Source organism: Lonchura striata, chromosome 2 (genome assembly GCF_046129695.1).
Source record: "Lonchura striata isolate bLonStr1 chromosome 2, bLonStr1.mat, whole genome shotgun sequence".
Lineage (NCBI taxonomy): Eukaryota > Metazoa > Chordata > Aves > Passeriformes > Estrildidae > Lonchura > Lonchura striata.
Window position 1 is genome coordinate 93,714,967 of NC_134604.1, and position 14,286 is coordinate 93,729,252.

Sequence of the window (14,286 nt, forward strand, 5' to 3'; positions counted from 1 at the left end):
GACCATCTTTATGATGGTCTGGTCATCATAATTCCCCTGCTAAAAGGCACCAAAAAAACTCTTAGTTACTGTACACTAATAGGCTCCTTTGGATTCCATCTAGTTTTCATTAAAATAAGCCAATCTAAGCTTAAAATATGAGACTAAGTCTAAAAGCTAGCTGAACAGAACTGAAGTACACAAATACGCAAAATAAGTTTAATTAGACCACAGAGTAAAAAAATCAATATGTTCAAATATTCTTTTTTAGAAATCAATATTGAATGGAAAAAATCCCTAAATTTACCCTCCGTTCTACTTTTTAATCTCAGATATATCTGAAAATACATATTGCGAAATGCTACATTAGAATTAGATAATATTAGTTCTAGACAATCAATATCACTTTGAAACATGAAGCTGAATCTTAATACAACATATATTTTCTGGTTTCCATTTTCAATAAAACTGAGTCAGTCATGACTATTACTATTCAGCATAACAAATCACACACATCAGTCATTTGGTGTCTCTACACACTTCCTTCTCTGAAGAGCAAAGATCCAAGAGATTAATGGAGCCTGACCTTCAAAGAAAGAATAAGAGAAGAAAAAGAGGCTAAGGAAAAAACCTCACAAAAACATAAACATTCCTTTTGGTTCAATTCCTGCTTACATAAAGAATAAACCAAGATGAATAAACATGACCACTATTTGCTCAGAAAACCTGCATGAATGAGGAAAACAAAGGAAAACTGAAGAAGGTCGGAGCATTGGGATAAAGGCTATTATCAGTTGAAATAAATGGGAACTGGAGACTGAAACCCTATCCTATAAGAGGATAGAGAAAAATATTAAAGAGAACAATGTGAAAGCACATTTTTTTGGAATATGCATATGACCTACATGCAGTAAAGATGATATAGTCTCAAAAAAGAAACAATTTTAAAAGTTCTGACATCAGTAAATACTCTGTAGATAGGAAAAGAACACATGGTAAACAGCAAAGTAAACAAGCAGTAAACAAAAGACAAACAGATAAAATTTAGACAATTATTTTTACATTGAAAATATTCAAGATTACATAGATATTCATCTTACTGAAACCAGTTTAAATCTGCTCCAGAATCTCAGAAAAATAGATCTGCTTTATATCTCTCCCCATTACCTCCCTGATAACTAGCCTGGTCTAGTTTAGCTGTCAGACCTTGCTGGAATTGCCTCATTACATGCAGAATCTACAAATCTTAACCTTAAAATAGTACTACTCATTGTAAATCAGATTTTCACAGTAGCATTGCATGAAGATAGTCAAGAAACAAATGTTCACAGTTAAAGCTTTTCACTAGATAGCTGAAATATAAGTAAATCTTACCAGGAAGATGTAAACTGATGGAAGTTTATTATTTTTTATATTATTTGCTACCATGCAGTTAAGAAAGCAAAAACCAACAAAAACCCAAACTATTTTCTATTTTATTTAGGGTTTCACCTATCCATATCCACTTATTGTACTGAAACAAATTCCAGCAAAAATAACTTAGACCTAACTCTCTTCTTTTTGAAATCTTCCATGTGTTTGAAAGTGTATCGTCACACTACCACATTATTTAGAAAGATTGTCAAATATGCTCAAAAGTCATTATGCCCTTTGCTCTCTTGGCATGCTACTGTACACAGCTTGAGCTACTATTATCACTGCATTATTTTATAAATGTTAATGTACTTAAAATGCAAGATTTTCAGACAAAAGGAATGTTCTGCACATAATCAAGTTAGGACAGGAAAACTTGTACAAAACAGTAACAAAACAACACAACTTTACTTTCTCAACCAGAACTTGAATGCTTGTTTAAAATTTAAGAGATCTTTGGAAGAAGGTATCTTTGGAGGAAGTATTTTATCTTCATGACCATTCAGATGTAGTGATGGTGATCTTAATAAATCCTGCCACAGCTTCCCTCTTCTCCTGTGCTGACACTGCCCATATGCAAAAGTGGAATACTTTTGCAGAGGAACCTCTGAGTATGATCTTTACCCTACTCCTAAAATTAAATACAATTAATTCCAATTTCCTGATAGCCTAGAGCTTTAGTTTCTGTCAGCAAGATTTTAAAACTAAGTTGATCCTCAACCAGGGAGTCTCAACACTAGGCTTTACTTGGGCAAGACTCAGAATTTTGGTACTATCTTATGCTGAGTTTCATCACACAATGTCTAACATCAGTTTGATAAAGTGATATAACTTGGCACTTCCGATAGAAATTATAATTTCAGCAGGATGGGAAAATCTGATGCAGCTCTTACAGTACTAGTTGTGTTTCATTGACAACACCTAATTTTGTAACTTAAGCCTAATGCTTGGATTTTCCTCTAGTCATCATACACAGATATCAGCATCAAGAAAATTGTGAAACAAAGGGATCAGAATGGTCCTGTAATCACCTCTGTGAACTGAGCTTTTGGCCGTACTGAAAGTTTAAAAAAAGTCAATATTCATAAGAAAAAAAATCTATTAGGATTTACTACAAGGAAAGAGCATGGAAACATCAGAGGACTGGAACATTCCTAAAATGCCTATTTATCTGATTGTGTGGGAAAAATTTAAAAATAACAAAACACAAAACACACACACAAACACATACACAAACAAAAACAAACACCCACCAACAAAACAAAACAAACAAAAAACCACAAATATGAGAACAAGCCCCAAAATAAAAGAAACAACCCCAGATAACAACAAAACAAACAAAAAAATCCCCAAACCCCTACAACTTTTCTCTATGAATTTACTGTTAGACTGCCATAGTAAGGTTTGTAGACAAATAGCACAAGTATGAAAAACTGGTAGTTTCAAGATTATTATTTCTTTCTGTTGCACTTTAAATGAGAACCTAATCAAATTAATGAAAAAAAAAAAAATAAAAGGCATCCAAAGATACAAGAAAAGAAAAGGAAGAGAGAAGGAAGGAAAAGGTATGGAAATGCACAGTTTCTTCATGGTCCATATCTACAATAGTTAGAAAATAGAGAGGCTGCCACCTGAGTGTATTGAAAAGAGGAAATCTGTGGTAACTGGCTACTCACAGTACTTGAAAATTTACATCTTGGGCTCTTATATGCAAAGGAAATGAGGAGTGGGGATCAATATGGATGTTACTAGAATAATCATTATTTTTAAGTCATTGTATTAGTGCTTGTTAGAAAAGATGATGACTGGAAACACAAAAAAAGTCATACGTAAGGCTGTCTTTACTGGGATCTTTCTACTTCATTCACTTTATCACACTAATTTTTAAGCCTTTTTTTTTAAGACCAGCCTTATAATTTAGAATGGGAAATTATTTCTTCACTGATCAAGATTCAGATTAGTTTAGACTATAACAAAAAAAAAAATCAATCACTTTACTAAAATTACACCTTTATATATTAAATTCAAGTTTTTCTTATTGAGAGTGAAGAGGGCACCTGCACTGAAAAACTGTAAAAGAAAGTACATCAGTCCCATGAACTGATCTACATCTGTTGTTGCAGAAGAGTTTCACTGCTTTTTAAGGGATGTGAGAAACATCACAGGCAGAGAGAGCACACAGTGCAGTGCACAGCATTGTTCTATGGGAGAAAGGAAAGTTTTACACATCTGGGAACAGCAGTTTGATAATGCAAATACAAAAAGTGCATGTGCTGACCACAGTTCAGCTTGCATGAATGTTTATATAACATTTTCCTCCAATTGAAGTTATTAGCTTGTTTTTACAGTACAATGAATTAGGAGAAATAGGAACCTTGTTTAAACTGAAAATGGTAAGTTGAACAGGTCTCAAACCTACCATCTTTTCTGAAATAATTTTCCTGAGTTAAGTGGCCTTAAGCTATATTTTTAAATATAAATACACAAATGTAAAGACATGATTTTTAATAACAGTATGTTTGAGTATCTTACATATACATATTACACAATGACATTCTTACATTGTTCTATATGCCACAGCTTTGAAATAGAAATACTAATATGAAGCAATTGGCCCAAAGCAACAAAAGCAGGACTTTCTATTTATTTTCTGGAAGATTTTCCTAAAATACTTTCTCTCCTCTTGCTATGATCTTTCCTTTTGTTTCCAATCTTTTCTTCACTAGTGTTGAAGATCATTTACAAATTGATCTATCGCCACTGTCGCTTCTCTTACTGTTCTCTGTTTCACCTTGGTTGCAAGATTCATCACTAAGTTAGGACCTACTGTAACTATGAGGCAAAGCTAAATGTGCTAGAAAAGTTAGCACATGCTTTTTTTGTGAGGCTAAACTTCAGAGACCACAAAAGTACTGCTTACAGTCATGGACTGTAATCTTCACCCAGAAAAAAAAACTGTAATCCAGAGCAAATCAAGAGCAAATTGAGAATATAATTTCAAATTGTTAATGTCTCTGTATTACACATAATTATCATCATCAAGATAAAAAGTCCTAGAGTTCTTTGAAACACAGTAAATTAACAGAAATTTTGGAAGTTTTTAATCAACAATCTGCTGATAAAAATCAGTTTCCAAGTATAATGAATGCACAGGAGTAGTTGTCAATCAAAAAGCCTTTACTTCCCCTTTTGAGACTCTCTCTTCATTTCTGACATGCTTCCCTTGCTCAATCTTGAAAAATGATCTTACCTTTCAGCAATTACTTCTGTCTTTATCCATCATGATCCACATGCAGATACGATGGGAGATGTATTCATTCAAATCCTTCCCTATGTAAATTAAATTCTTGCTACTTTGAGATCCTAGCTGTAATGTAGGCTCAATAGAAAGTGTGCGGCTATTTATCCTCACATGGTGCCTTAGCAAATACAATGCTTGCAAGAACACATATTTAAGTTTCTGAGCTCAAGCTCCCTCTCAGGACAGCACCAAACAGCAGAGATTTACAACCAAACAACTTCCCCATCATGATGGGGTGACACCCCAGCCTTACAAAGATTCTTAGTGATTCCAAAAGGGAGGGATTTCCCCTTTAAGCAATTTACATTAACTCTCAGTCCAGGATTATATATTATATAAAACACAACTTACGTCTCATCTTTTGCAGCATCATGCTGACAAAATTACTTTAAATCTTTGGGGTATTTTTATCTAAAATAAGAATTAAAAAATTCATGCTACATCTTATTTCTTACATTGCAATGCCTTAAGAAAAAAAATGATAAAATAGAGTTACTTTGTGATCTTAATAGCCATTATTTACTAAGATTGTTGTATCTTCTACATAAAAATGCAATATTAAGCAATGTGAAGAGGAACAGAAAAATTATCAAAAAAAACAACTGGGCAGAAACAACCTCCAAAGGATTTTAAAAGGCCTGTTATCTAGTTAATTTTACTATTTGAATCAAGATTGCACTTGTTCAAAGAAAACATTTAAAAATCACTTATGGATGTTACCAGAATTATGTGATCTCATCAAAATTTGACTAAGCCAGAAATAATGAGTTTATAAAAGAGGCCAGATCCTGCCTTCCTGATTCATGAGTAAGTTTGATGCAGTAGAAATTCATCCCTAATTTAACTTTATCAACTGGGAAAGATCTAACTCAATTAAGTAATGCACTCAGGAGTTTAAGGTAAGAAAAATTTGGCCCAAACTCTCTCAATAATGCAAGATACAATCTACTCTACATAGGCAAAGCAAAGCTTTATTGATAAAAGCAGGTTTATGCAAATATTCCACAATAAATTACTTCTAAAGCTTTGGTACTGCAATGTTCAGACATCTACTTAGAAATACTATTTTGTTCTTTTTGGATGATTATCAGATATCTTATCAGATAAAGTTTTGCTCATGTAAATCTAATTATTGAGGTTTACACCAAGTTCTTTTCTGTCTGAGCTTCTTGCAAAGGGACTTCAAACTGTTTCATTTTCTGAACAAACTGAGTGCTTCCAAACAACTTATGCTAGAAGAGAAATAAAGTAATCATTAGGAACTTAGAATAGTTTTGGTCTTCAAAGTCCTCAAACAATTTAAAATATAGAATTTAACTCTTCTCCCTGCTTTGAAGTGAATCACTTTTAGCACAAGAATTTAATCAGAGGTTTCTTCAGAGCTAGTGCTATGTGCTATTCTATATAATACAGCAATGGTAACAGCTTAAAACATTAACCAATGGTAGTCAGAAGAATTCCATCTAAGAAAAAAATCATAATCAACAAACTTTTTCTCCACAAAAATTAATGTGGTGTCTTTCTATTTACAGGTCCTAAATCTAGAACTGCTATTTTATTCAAGTAACTAGCCAGAGTGGAAAATGAAAAAGTTGAGGGAAAAAAAAAATCCATGGAAAAAAGGCTTAGATGTGAAAACCTGAAAACATTCTTCTTACATAATTTTAATTACTATAGGTCTTTTTACAGTTACTTATTATACTAATTGTAAAGGTAATCAGTTTAGGAGGAGATCATTAATACTGAATACCCTTTTCTCATTTCAGTGACACTTAGAAAAGCCTGAAAAGTAAAATGCAAATTAGCTAAGGGAGGAATATTTTTTCATTCTAAAACAGTCAGAATTAATAAATTCTGAGAAAATCACAAAATTTCCTCAAAAAATCAAAAATCTCCTTTGGAGTATATTAAGCCTTAGACATGCTACATTTGGGTGTCTATATTCAGCTCTTTATATTTAAGCTCTTACTGTTAAAGGCGAGGTAATCAGCACAGTTTATGAAGACACTTATAGCTCTGTGCTTTGGATGAGCTGAGCCACATTTGTGAGTCTTTGTACAGCTGAGCAGGAACTCAATCTCCTTTGATTGCAAATGGAAGCCAAGACAATCAGCTCATGTGGAGTCATACAGAAACACATAATTTTAGGTGCTGGGTGTTGAATCCTATCTTTGGGTTCAAAGCAGTCAAAACTTTTTCTTCTGTTTTTTCTTACAAATTTTTATATAAAGTATCAAGATGAAAATAGAGATATCAGTTACATTAAGTGACATTTCACCAAAATCAACATATTCCATAAGAAAATTATAAATAAATAAAAGTTTTACCTTATGAAACAAAATTTTCACCAGGGAAAAACCAAAAACAATAGGCCTACTCTAGCCCACAGAAGACAGAAAAATAGCTAATAAGTTTCTTTTTCTCCTTTAAGGTAGCAATATTAATGTACATAAAACTCTGATCTTATTAAGAAAGTACATATGTACTTCAGAGCTATATCCTCATGAGCAAATGCTCCATAATAAATAATTTCAGAACTCATTGAAAAGTTAGAAAAATTTTAACAATTGGAAGAAAGACTTCAACAGCTGAGACATTAATATAAAAAACTATTAATACTAAATATAAAGTTGTTTTCCTACCTGTGTGCAGATAAATTACTGAGGTAAAGGGTGTATTTTTCTTCAGCAGACAATCCATCCATCATCAAGTAAAAAACATGAAAATTACTCTGGTTGAGAGGTTGGATAACGACACGAGACTTCTCCAACATGTACGTATAAATCCTAGCTGATTAAGAAACAAACATATAAACTCATCATTATACTGATTGTTCTAAACTTAAATGTCTTAAATAATCTACAATTGTAACAGTTAATAATGTTTCTTATAAAATTATCTGAGGGGAGCATATAAAATATATTACCATTTATTTATTACCATGGTTTTCTATACAAATCACATACAAAACCCTAATTCCATTAGAATTGGTGGAACATATTGCCCCACTTACTGTTTGATATTACCATCAAAATTACTTAGTTTTGAAGATACTGATGTTGATTTGTACCAGTTGTTGTATTTGGCAAGACTTTCTAAGAGACAAGCTATTAGTTATCTCACCAAAATATAGACATCTGAGCACTGGCATCTATACTGTCCTTCTAAACAGAAAGATGGAAGAGAGATTCAAGATCTATTGAAAAAACACACTTGGAAGCATTTCTTCTTTCTTTGCTGGTAATCAAGAACAGAACATAGAGATTAATAATTTAGATTAACCACCTAGCTTCTAGATGGCTACAAAGAGACAAATCCTCTGCAGAACAGGTTCTCAACAAGCTCACTGACCTGAGCCTGAGGAAACATGGGCATCTCAGAAGGGCTATGATGACCTGAATAAATGAGAAGCCGTGTGAATCAGCAGTCTGGGGAAGAAGGTGAAGGAGGATGAATCTGAGCAGGATTTGCCTACAGAAAAACAGCTTACAGGACCATACATAACCTCAGGCCCACTAAGATTCTGAAAGAAGCAAAACACAGAAGCGAAGGAAATATTGAGCCCCCAGATTGATCTATCTGTTCAGAAGATAACAGGCATTTTAGAGATACCCATGAAGAGACAGAGGACTATCCACTGTTTTGGGCAGGCTCCTCATGAGCTCTCCCCTTGGAGAACACCACCATGTGGTTCCGGATGCAACAGACTAAGAGAACAAGGGAATGTCCAACTGCAGCTAGAGGTCAGGGCCTTTCTAGTGAGTGGGAACCTAATCCCAGTTCCCACTTACCCAGCTGCTGGCATAATTTATCTCATTACTTAAATACTAGCTGTGGTGCAAAGACCAGAAGCACTTCTCTTCACACACAACTGAGCACCTCCACCACATGGACACAATCCATTTTGCTGCACCTCTAGGCTTTTCAATACCTGCAGTATGGCAGAGCTTTCACAGACTCTTTGCAAGCATCCTTGCTGTGGAAAGGGCTCTTGAGATTAGAGCATAAGGTGCACTTCTCAGCAACAGAGGACCTACATTTTTGAATACAGTAAGCAGATGAGAATATTAAACTATAGGTTCCCACAGCCTTTCTTCATAAACTGGAAGTAGTTATTGAACATGTAGTCATTGTAAATATTAGTGCATGCATCCTGCAGCACAGCAAGTATGTTCTCTAAATGCATGCCACTAATGTAATTTTAGATTTTTTTCTGATTTTTTTTAACTTTTTTAAGCTGTCTGCGATTAAAGCAATATTTTCAGAACCAGTTTTGGACTCAAAGGTGTTTCCTAATGCAAAGTGAAACACTTTGGTGAATGAGAGTGTATATCAGAGGTAGTTGCATCAGCCTAATGAGGCATTAGGCCAGCAGGCAGAATGTCAGTTCCTGTCACCATAAAATTGCTAATGTCCACTGCTAGGTTATTGCTGCGTCATCTGTATTTGTCTGGTCATTTTATTTTAAATTCCACTTATCTTTTGAAGTTCTTTAAGTTTCTGTTTATACTGTTGAAATAAACACAGCAAACCTGAGGTTCCTTGAAGTTGTGTGTATGAGGGAACACAGCCTTTGAGAATAATGCTGAAAGACAGTGTAGATGGGAGAGAAATGAAATGGGTGAATCTTGAACATATTGTTTTGAAAAAAGCCTCAGCAGCTAAATTCTGTCAACTATGCAGGGTCTCAAAGAACTACTCTGTACTCTCCCAGTTAAGGAGTACAGAAGGTCAGTGGTACATTAGCCAGAACATCCTCTATGCTTTCTTTGTGCAACAGCACAGACATGTTCTGACATGTGCTGGCACCCAAAACCATGCCTGGGACTCTGGCTAAGAGACAGTAGGGCTGACAGAGAGGAGTTGTACATCTGACTTGCTGAAGCAAGGAAACATGATCTGGCCCATTTAATCATCCTACAAAATGTAGTAGTGAACTGCTATTATGGAATCAATATTATGAGAAATTGTGTATCATCCATCTAATCCTCTGCTGCTACACTACAGAAAAAACTAAAATACCCAAACCTATACGGGAAGTAGAAAGGGGCACTTGGGAAATCATGTGTGTTTCTGGCTCCAGTAACTTTGCAACACATTATAAATTGAAGCAATGCAATCATGGCAGGACTGGCCCAGACACACACTTTCATCAGAATCAATCATTACCTGGCTGTCATTTCTACAGGGTAAAACAGAATAGATGAACCTCAAGGATGATTTCCATCTTTTATTGTGCTTGTAACTTATTTCACAGTAAAACGAATCCAACCATTAATTAATCTGAAAAGAGTTCACTGCAAATCTTTAATCACATTTTTGTGTGCAATATTCTTCACTAAGGCTTTTATAACTACCACTTCAGTTGTTTTTAACATCCATTGATTAATACAAGCAGGAAAAATGTTATCAAAGGTCATCTATCATTTAACTTTAATCATGAGCAACATCACTTATTCAGATGACACAAATTAATTCAGTCCTTTCCAAGTACTTCAAGTCACCTGCACTGTAATAAGGCTAAATACATTCCATCTCAACTAGCATATCCAGCAGTGGGAAGAGCTGTTAAGAAAAGCCAAGCTTCCAATCAGCAAGAATCAAACAGAGCATCATCTTAATAGTGCTACGAGTCATAAAGGAAATTATCGTGGTAGTATGCTTTTCTGCAAAGTGAAATAAGTTTGTTAATCTATGTGTGAAATAAAAGGGAGAAAATTTATAAAGGTCCAAAGCAATGTCTGTCATTTTTGTGCAATGGTAATTGTACTTACAGGCTCAAATTTATACTTCCTTTAACAGCTCACTTGATCTACTCAGCAGCTACACAGTCAGCAAGCAGATTATGTATTAAAAGTGTGGCCAGTGAAATCTGTTTCAGCTATGCATTCTTAGAAACTACATTGCTCCTTCTCAAAAACATGCTGTCCTAAGCACAGCTATTTGTAAAGACAAGAAAACATATTTCAGTCCATTTCAATGTAACCCAAAAAAGGAAAAAAAAATATCAGTCCTTGCTTTGTTTCTTTTTGAGTAACTTGAGGAATTTTATAGAGGCATTCATTTTCACCTTAGGAATTATATCAACTTACCTGAAGGACCATTCTGGGGAAAAAAAATCAGTATTCTACTATTATGTAGTGGTAGTAAATCATTCACTCAGATGATATTATTTTTTTTGCCAGAAGATGAGTCTTTGAGTTCTTAATTTATTTTAGAAACTTAATGAAATCACAGGCCTGTAGTTTATTCTAAGTGTTTGTTTTAATAAAACTTTTTGTTACATAAAACCTCTTCAGATATCTGTACTGGCTTTGAGTAGAACCACACTAAACTCTCCATCCTTGTTTTCAAACCATCATGGCAGAAATAGAGTTTGTGCTAAAGAACGAATCAATTATGAAAATTATGGGGAACATTTCTGTTATTTAGGTATATTGTACTTTCTGCTAGAAGAATAAACCTTGTGATAAAAGTCAGAGCATTTCCAGGGTCTAAAAGAACTTCAGCATGAACAAGAAGCTGTCACAAACTTCACTGGTGTCCACTCAAAACGCAAGGAATGCCATCTTGGGCCTGCCCTCTGTAATAAAGGTGTGCACATGTACTTTGCATATCCCTGCCATAGTAAATTGCTCTGGATTTTCACCTGTAATATCTATCTCTGGAGGAGTTTAAACCATTCAAACCCTTTGATGGAGGCAGTATAGAATCACTTGGGTTTTTGTTTACGAATCAGACATATTTAGCCCCATTAGTATCAATGAGTTGTAAATTTATGGCTCAGCAAAATCAGGTGCTCTGCATATTTAAATTATTCATTTATGTTTAAGTAGTGCAAGACAGTAAATACTGCTGCAAATGATCTTGCAAATAAATACAAAGTATGCCTGGGTGGAATTTAAACCTGCCAAAGACAACATGCATTATTCTTTTTTCATTTATGGTGGTCTAATCCTGGGACAATTTTATTCAGATGCGATGCAGTGGCTGAGAAATGGTAACACCTACGATGCAAATCAAAGAGCAGGATCAGTTGCAAATTTCAGAGATATAAAACACATTTCTACTGCTTAGCAAGGCTTGTCTTTCTTGACCATAAATTATGTGATTTTAGCCAGCCATAGAGTTGGTAAGAATAACTGATTCAATTCCTAAATAACTGGGGAATAGTAGGGTAGATAAGTAATTTGTTTATATTTTCAATTGACCTGACTCCCCCTACATTTTCTCATTTGATGCCTATGACTTGAGAATCATAAAACCACAGAATTAGTGTACCAGAAAACTGACACAAGAACCTGTTTAACTGATCCTGTCACAGGCAGTGGCTATGAATTAAACTGTCAGTTCTGAGTAAAGCTGTTCATAAACTCATGTCCCTGCAGACACAATATACTAAAATTAAATATGTACAATACAAAGGGTCTATAAAATTTTAGCTTTAGGGATTGAGGTTTATTTTTACAAACTGAACTGAGATGCTCTTCAGCCCATGCTAATGTATATTTAATTTTGCATTCCTCCCACCAGAGCTTATAAACGAAAAACAAAATCACACATTTTTAGTTTTGAATTTCCTTTGCAATTATCCTACACTCATTACAAAACAAACCAGAAAAAAAGCGTTAGTAATTTCCCATGTGTGACATTTCCTGTGAAGAAACTATCTATTTTCTATAGTATAGTGAACTGTCTCAAGAAAATGTAAATGAAACTATTTCCAAAGATTTTTTTTAGGAAACTCTTCAGAAAGCAGAAGCATATTTAAAATTATAAAGAAAGAGTAGATTTGGAAATGCTTATTTAACAGAATCTAATTTACTTGGAACAAAAGTGTGTCTTGCGATACAGCTTCTCTATCCAGGAACAGTACAAGTAGGAAACCATGTAGTTATTTTGGCAGACATACCTTGCTTTGACAGTGAGTAGCTTTATGATGACCTATGTGGACCAGAAATGAAAGCTCTCTCTGATGGCTTTTGAAGAGAGAGTTTTCAGAACCAAACTGAAGGTCTGCTCAATTTTCTTGTATTTATCTTTTTTGTTGTTGTTTTTGGTTTTTGTTTGGTTTTGGTTTTGTTTGTTTGTTTTTTTACTAATGAATGCTTACTAGGTATTAGAAGACTCACACTGAAAGTAAGAACAAATTTCACACTATATTGCCTCTAAGAAGAATAAAAAATATGGTTCCTAGTTTTTTTAAAAAGAAGCTCTAAACTGTAATAACTTGCTTCTAATTTCAGTATTACAGAATAGACTTGTTGTTGGTTTTTTGTTTTTTGTTTTTTTGGTCTTTTTTGGTTGGTTGGTTTTTTTTTACTAAACAGGTTATATTACTCACTAATTTAAGGGATACTTAAAATACCCAATACAACACTAGGTACAAATGCACAACTTAACAACTCAATCCCTTTTTCACTCTTACTTCACAGTGTTACACTACACAGCTCTCAGTTTGTTGATCTGTGAAAGAAAATGAAATGTGGCCTCCTGGGAAATACGAGGAGTTGCATTTTCACTTTGTTTCTTGCCTTTCCCTGCCACCTTGTGGCTGCTTAGAACAGGGCCCCCTTCTCGCCTGACAAGTGCTCCAACACAGGCTGTGAAAGCTGCTCCTCTGACCCTCCCTAACCCCCCTGGCCTTTGTCATGTACTTTGAAGCCCTTGCTGTCCAACTCTCTGCATGGCACATTGGGATCTCTGATCTAACACTGAGTGTGACATTAAAATTTACAGATTAGATGATACTTACCTGCAATTAACGTTTTTTTCCTCTCACAAAACTGTAGTTCAAAATACTTTATAAAACAGCTGGAAAAATAATTCAAGGGTGTCTTAGCATGTCCAAAGGCCTCCAAGATACAGTTTACCTGCAAAACAATATTAAAGAAGTAAAAAGAGAGGAAATAGGAAGATATTTCAAGAAACATCTGTGAGGTTTGCTTTATTGATTAATAAATGGAGGAAAAAAAAAAAAAAAAAGAAGACCATTTTGGAATTTAAAAACATACTTAGCAAGTTTTTTTCCTGCCAAGGAAATAGAAATTAAAGTAAGAAATCTCAAAACAAATATGTTCCAAAAAAGCAATGTCAGAATAGTGGAAGTTTTAAGTGAAAGGTTCACCTATGAAATCTGCTTCTAGCAGTAGTTTGGATATGAGTGACTGGAGTCATATTCCTGGAGCTGGCATAGTTGGCAAAAAATATTAAAATCTTTGGCAGCTTGTGAATCTACAGTTGGTCAATATTAATAACACAACAAAGGAATTTACAGGCTTTATATAATGTCAGAAATTGCATAAATTATTGATTTCAAATATAATTATTTCAGGATTATACTATGAAAAACTGAGGTGAAAAAACAATTTCAGACATTTTTATGGCATGTCTCACTAATGCATTTCCATGTTAGACTTTCATGGTCACAGCCATTGTATTTATATTTTTTGTGTATAATTTGTTGCTTACACTCCTTACACTCTGACAGATTCCCTTCAGAACTTTCCTCTATGCATCCTTGAAGCTGACTGCAATGTGGTGCATATACACTTGTTCTGGCATTGCTCTTTCCATGAAGCTGGATGAATCAG

General features: G+C 34.3%; 1 protein-coding gene across 8 annotated transcripts in view; it reads right to left on the reverse strand.

The window, feature by feature from the left end:
* MYO16 (myosin XVI) overlaps window positions 1-14,286 on the reverse strand; it is a 358,973-nt gene that overhangs the window by 144,745 nt on the left and 199,942 nt on the right. For all 8 annotated transcript variants that reach the window (XM_031503852.2, XM_021545590.3, XM_021545595.3 and 5 more), the window contains exons 15-16: window positions 13,449-13,566; window positions 7,336-7,483 (exon numbers count right to left, since the gene is read on the reverse strand). In XM_031503852.2, the coding sequence (XP_031359712.2) occupies window positions 7,336-7,483; window positions 13,449-13,566 (266 nt within the window). The remainder of the gene's footprint in view (window positions 1-7,335; window positions 7,484-13,448; window positions 13,567-14,286) is intronic.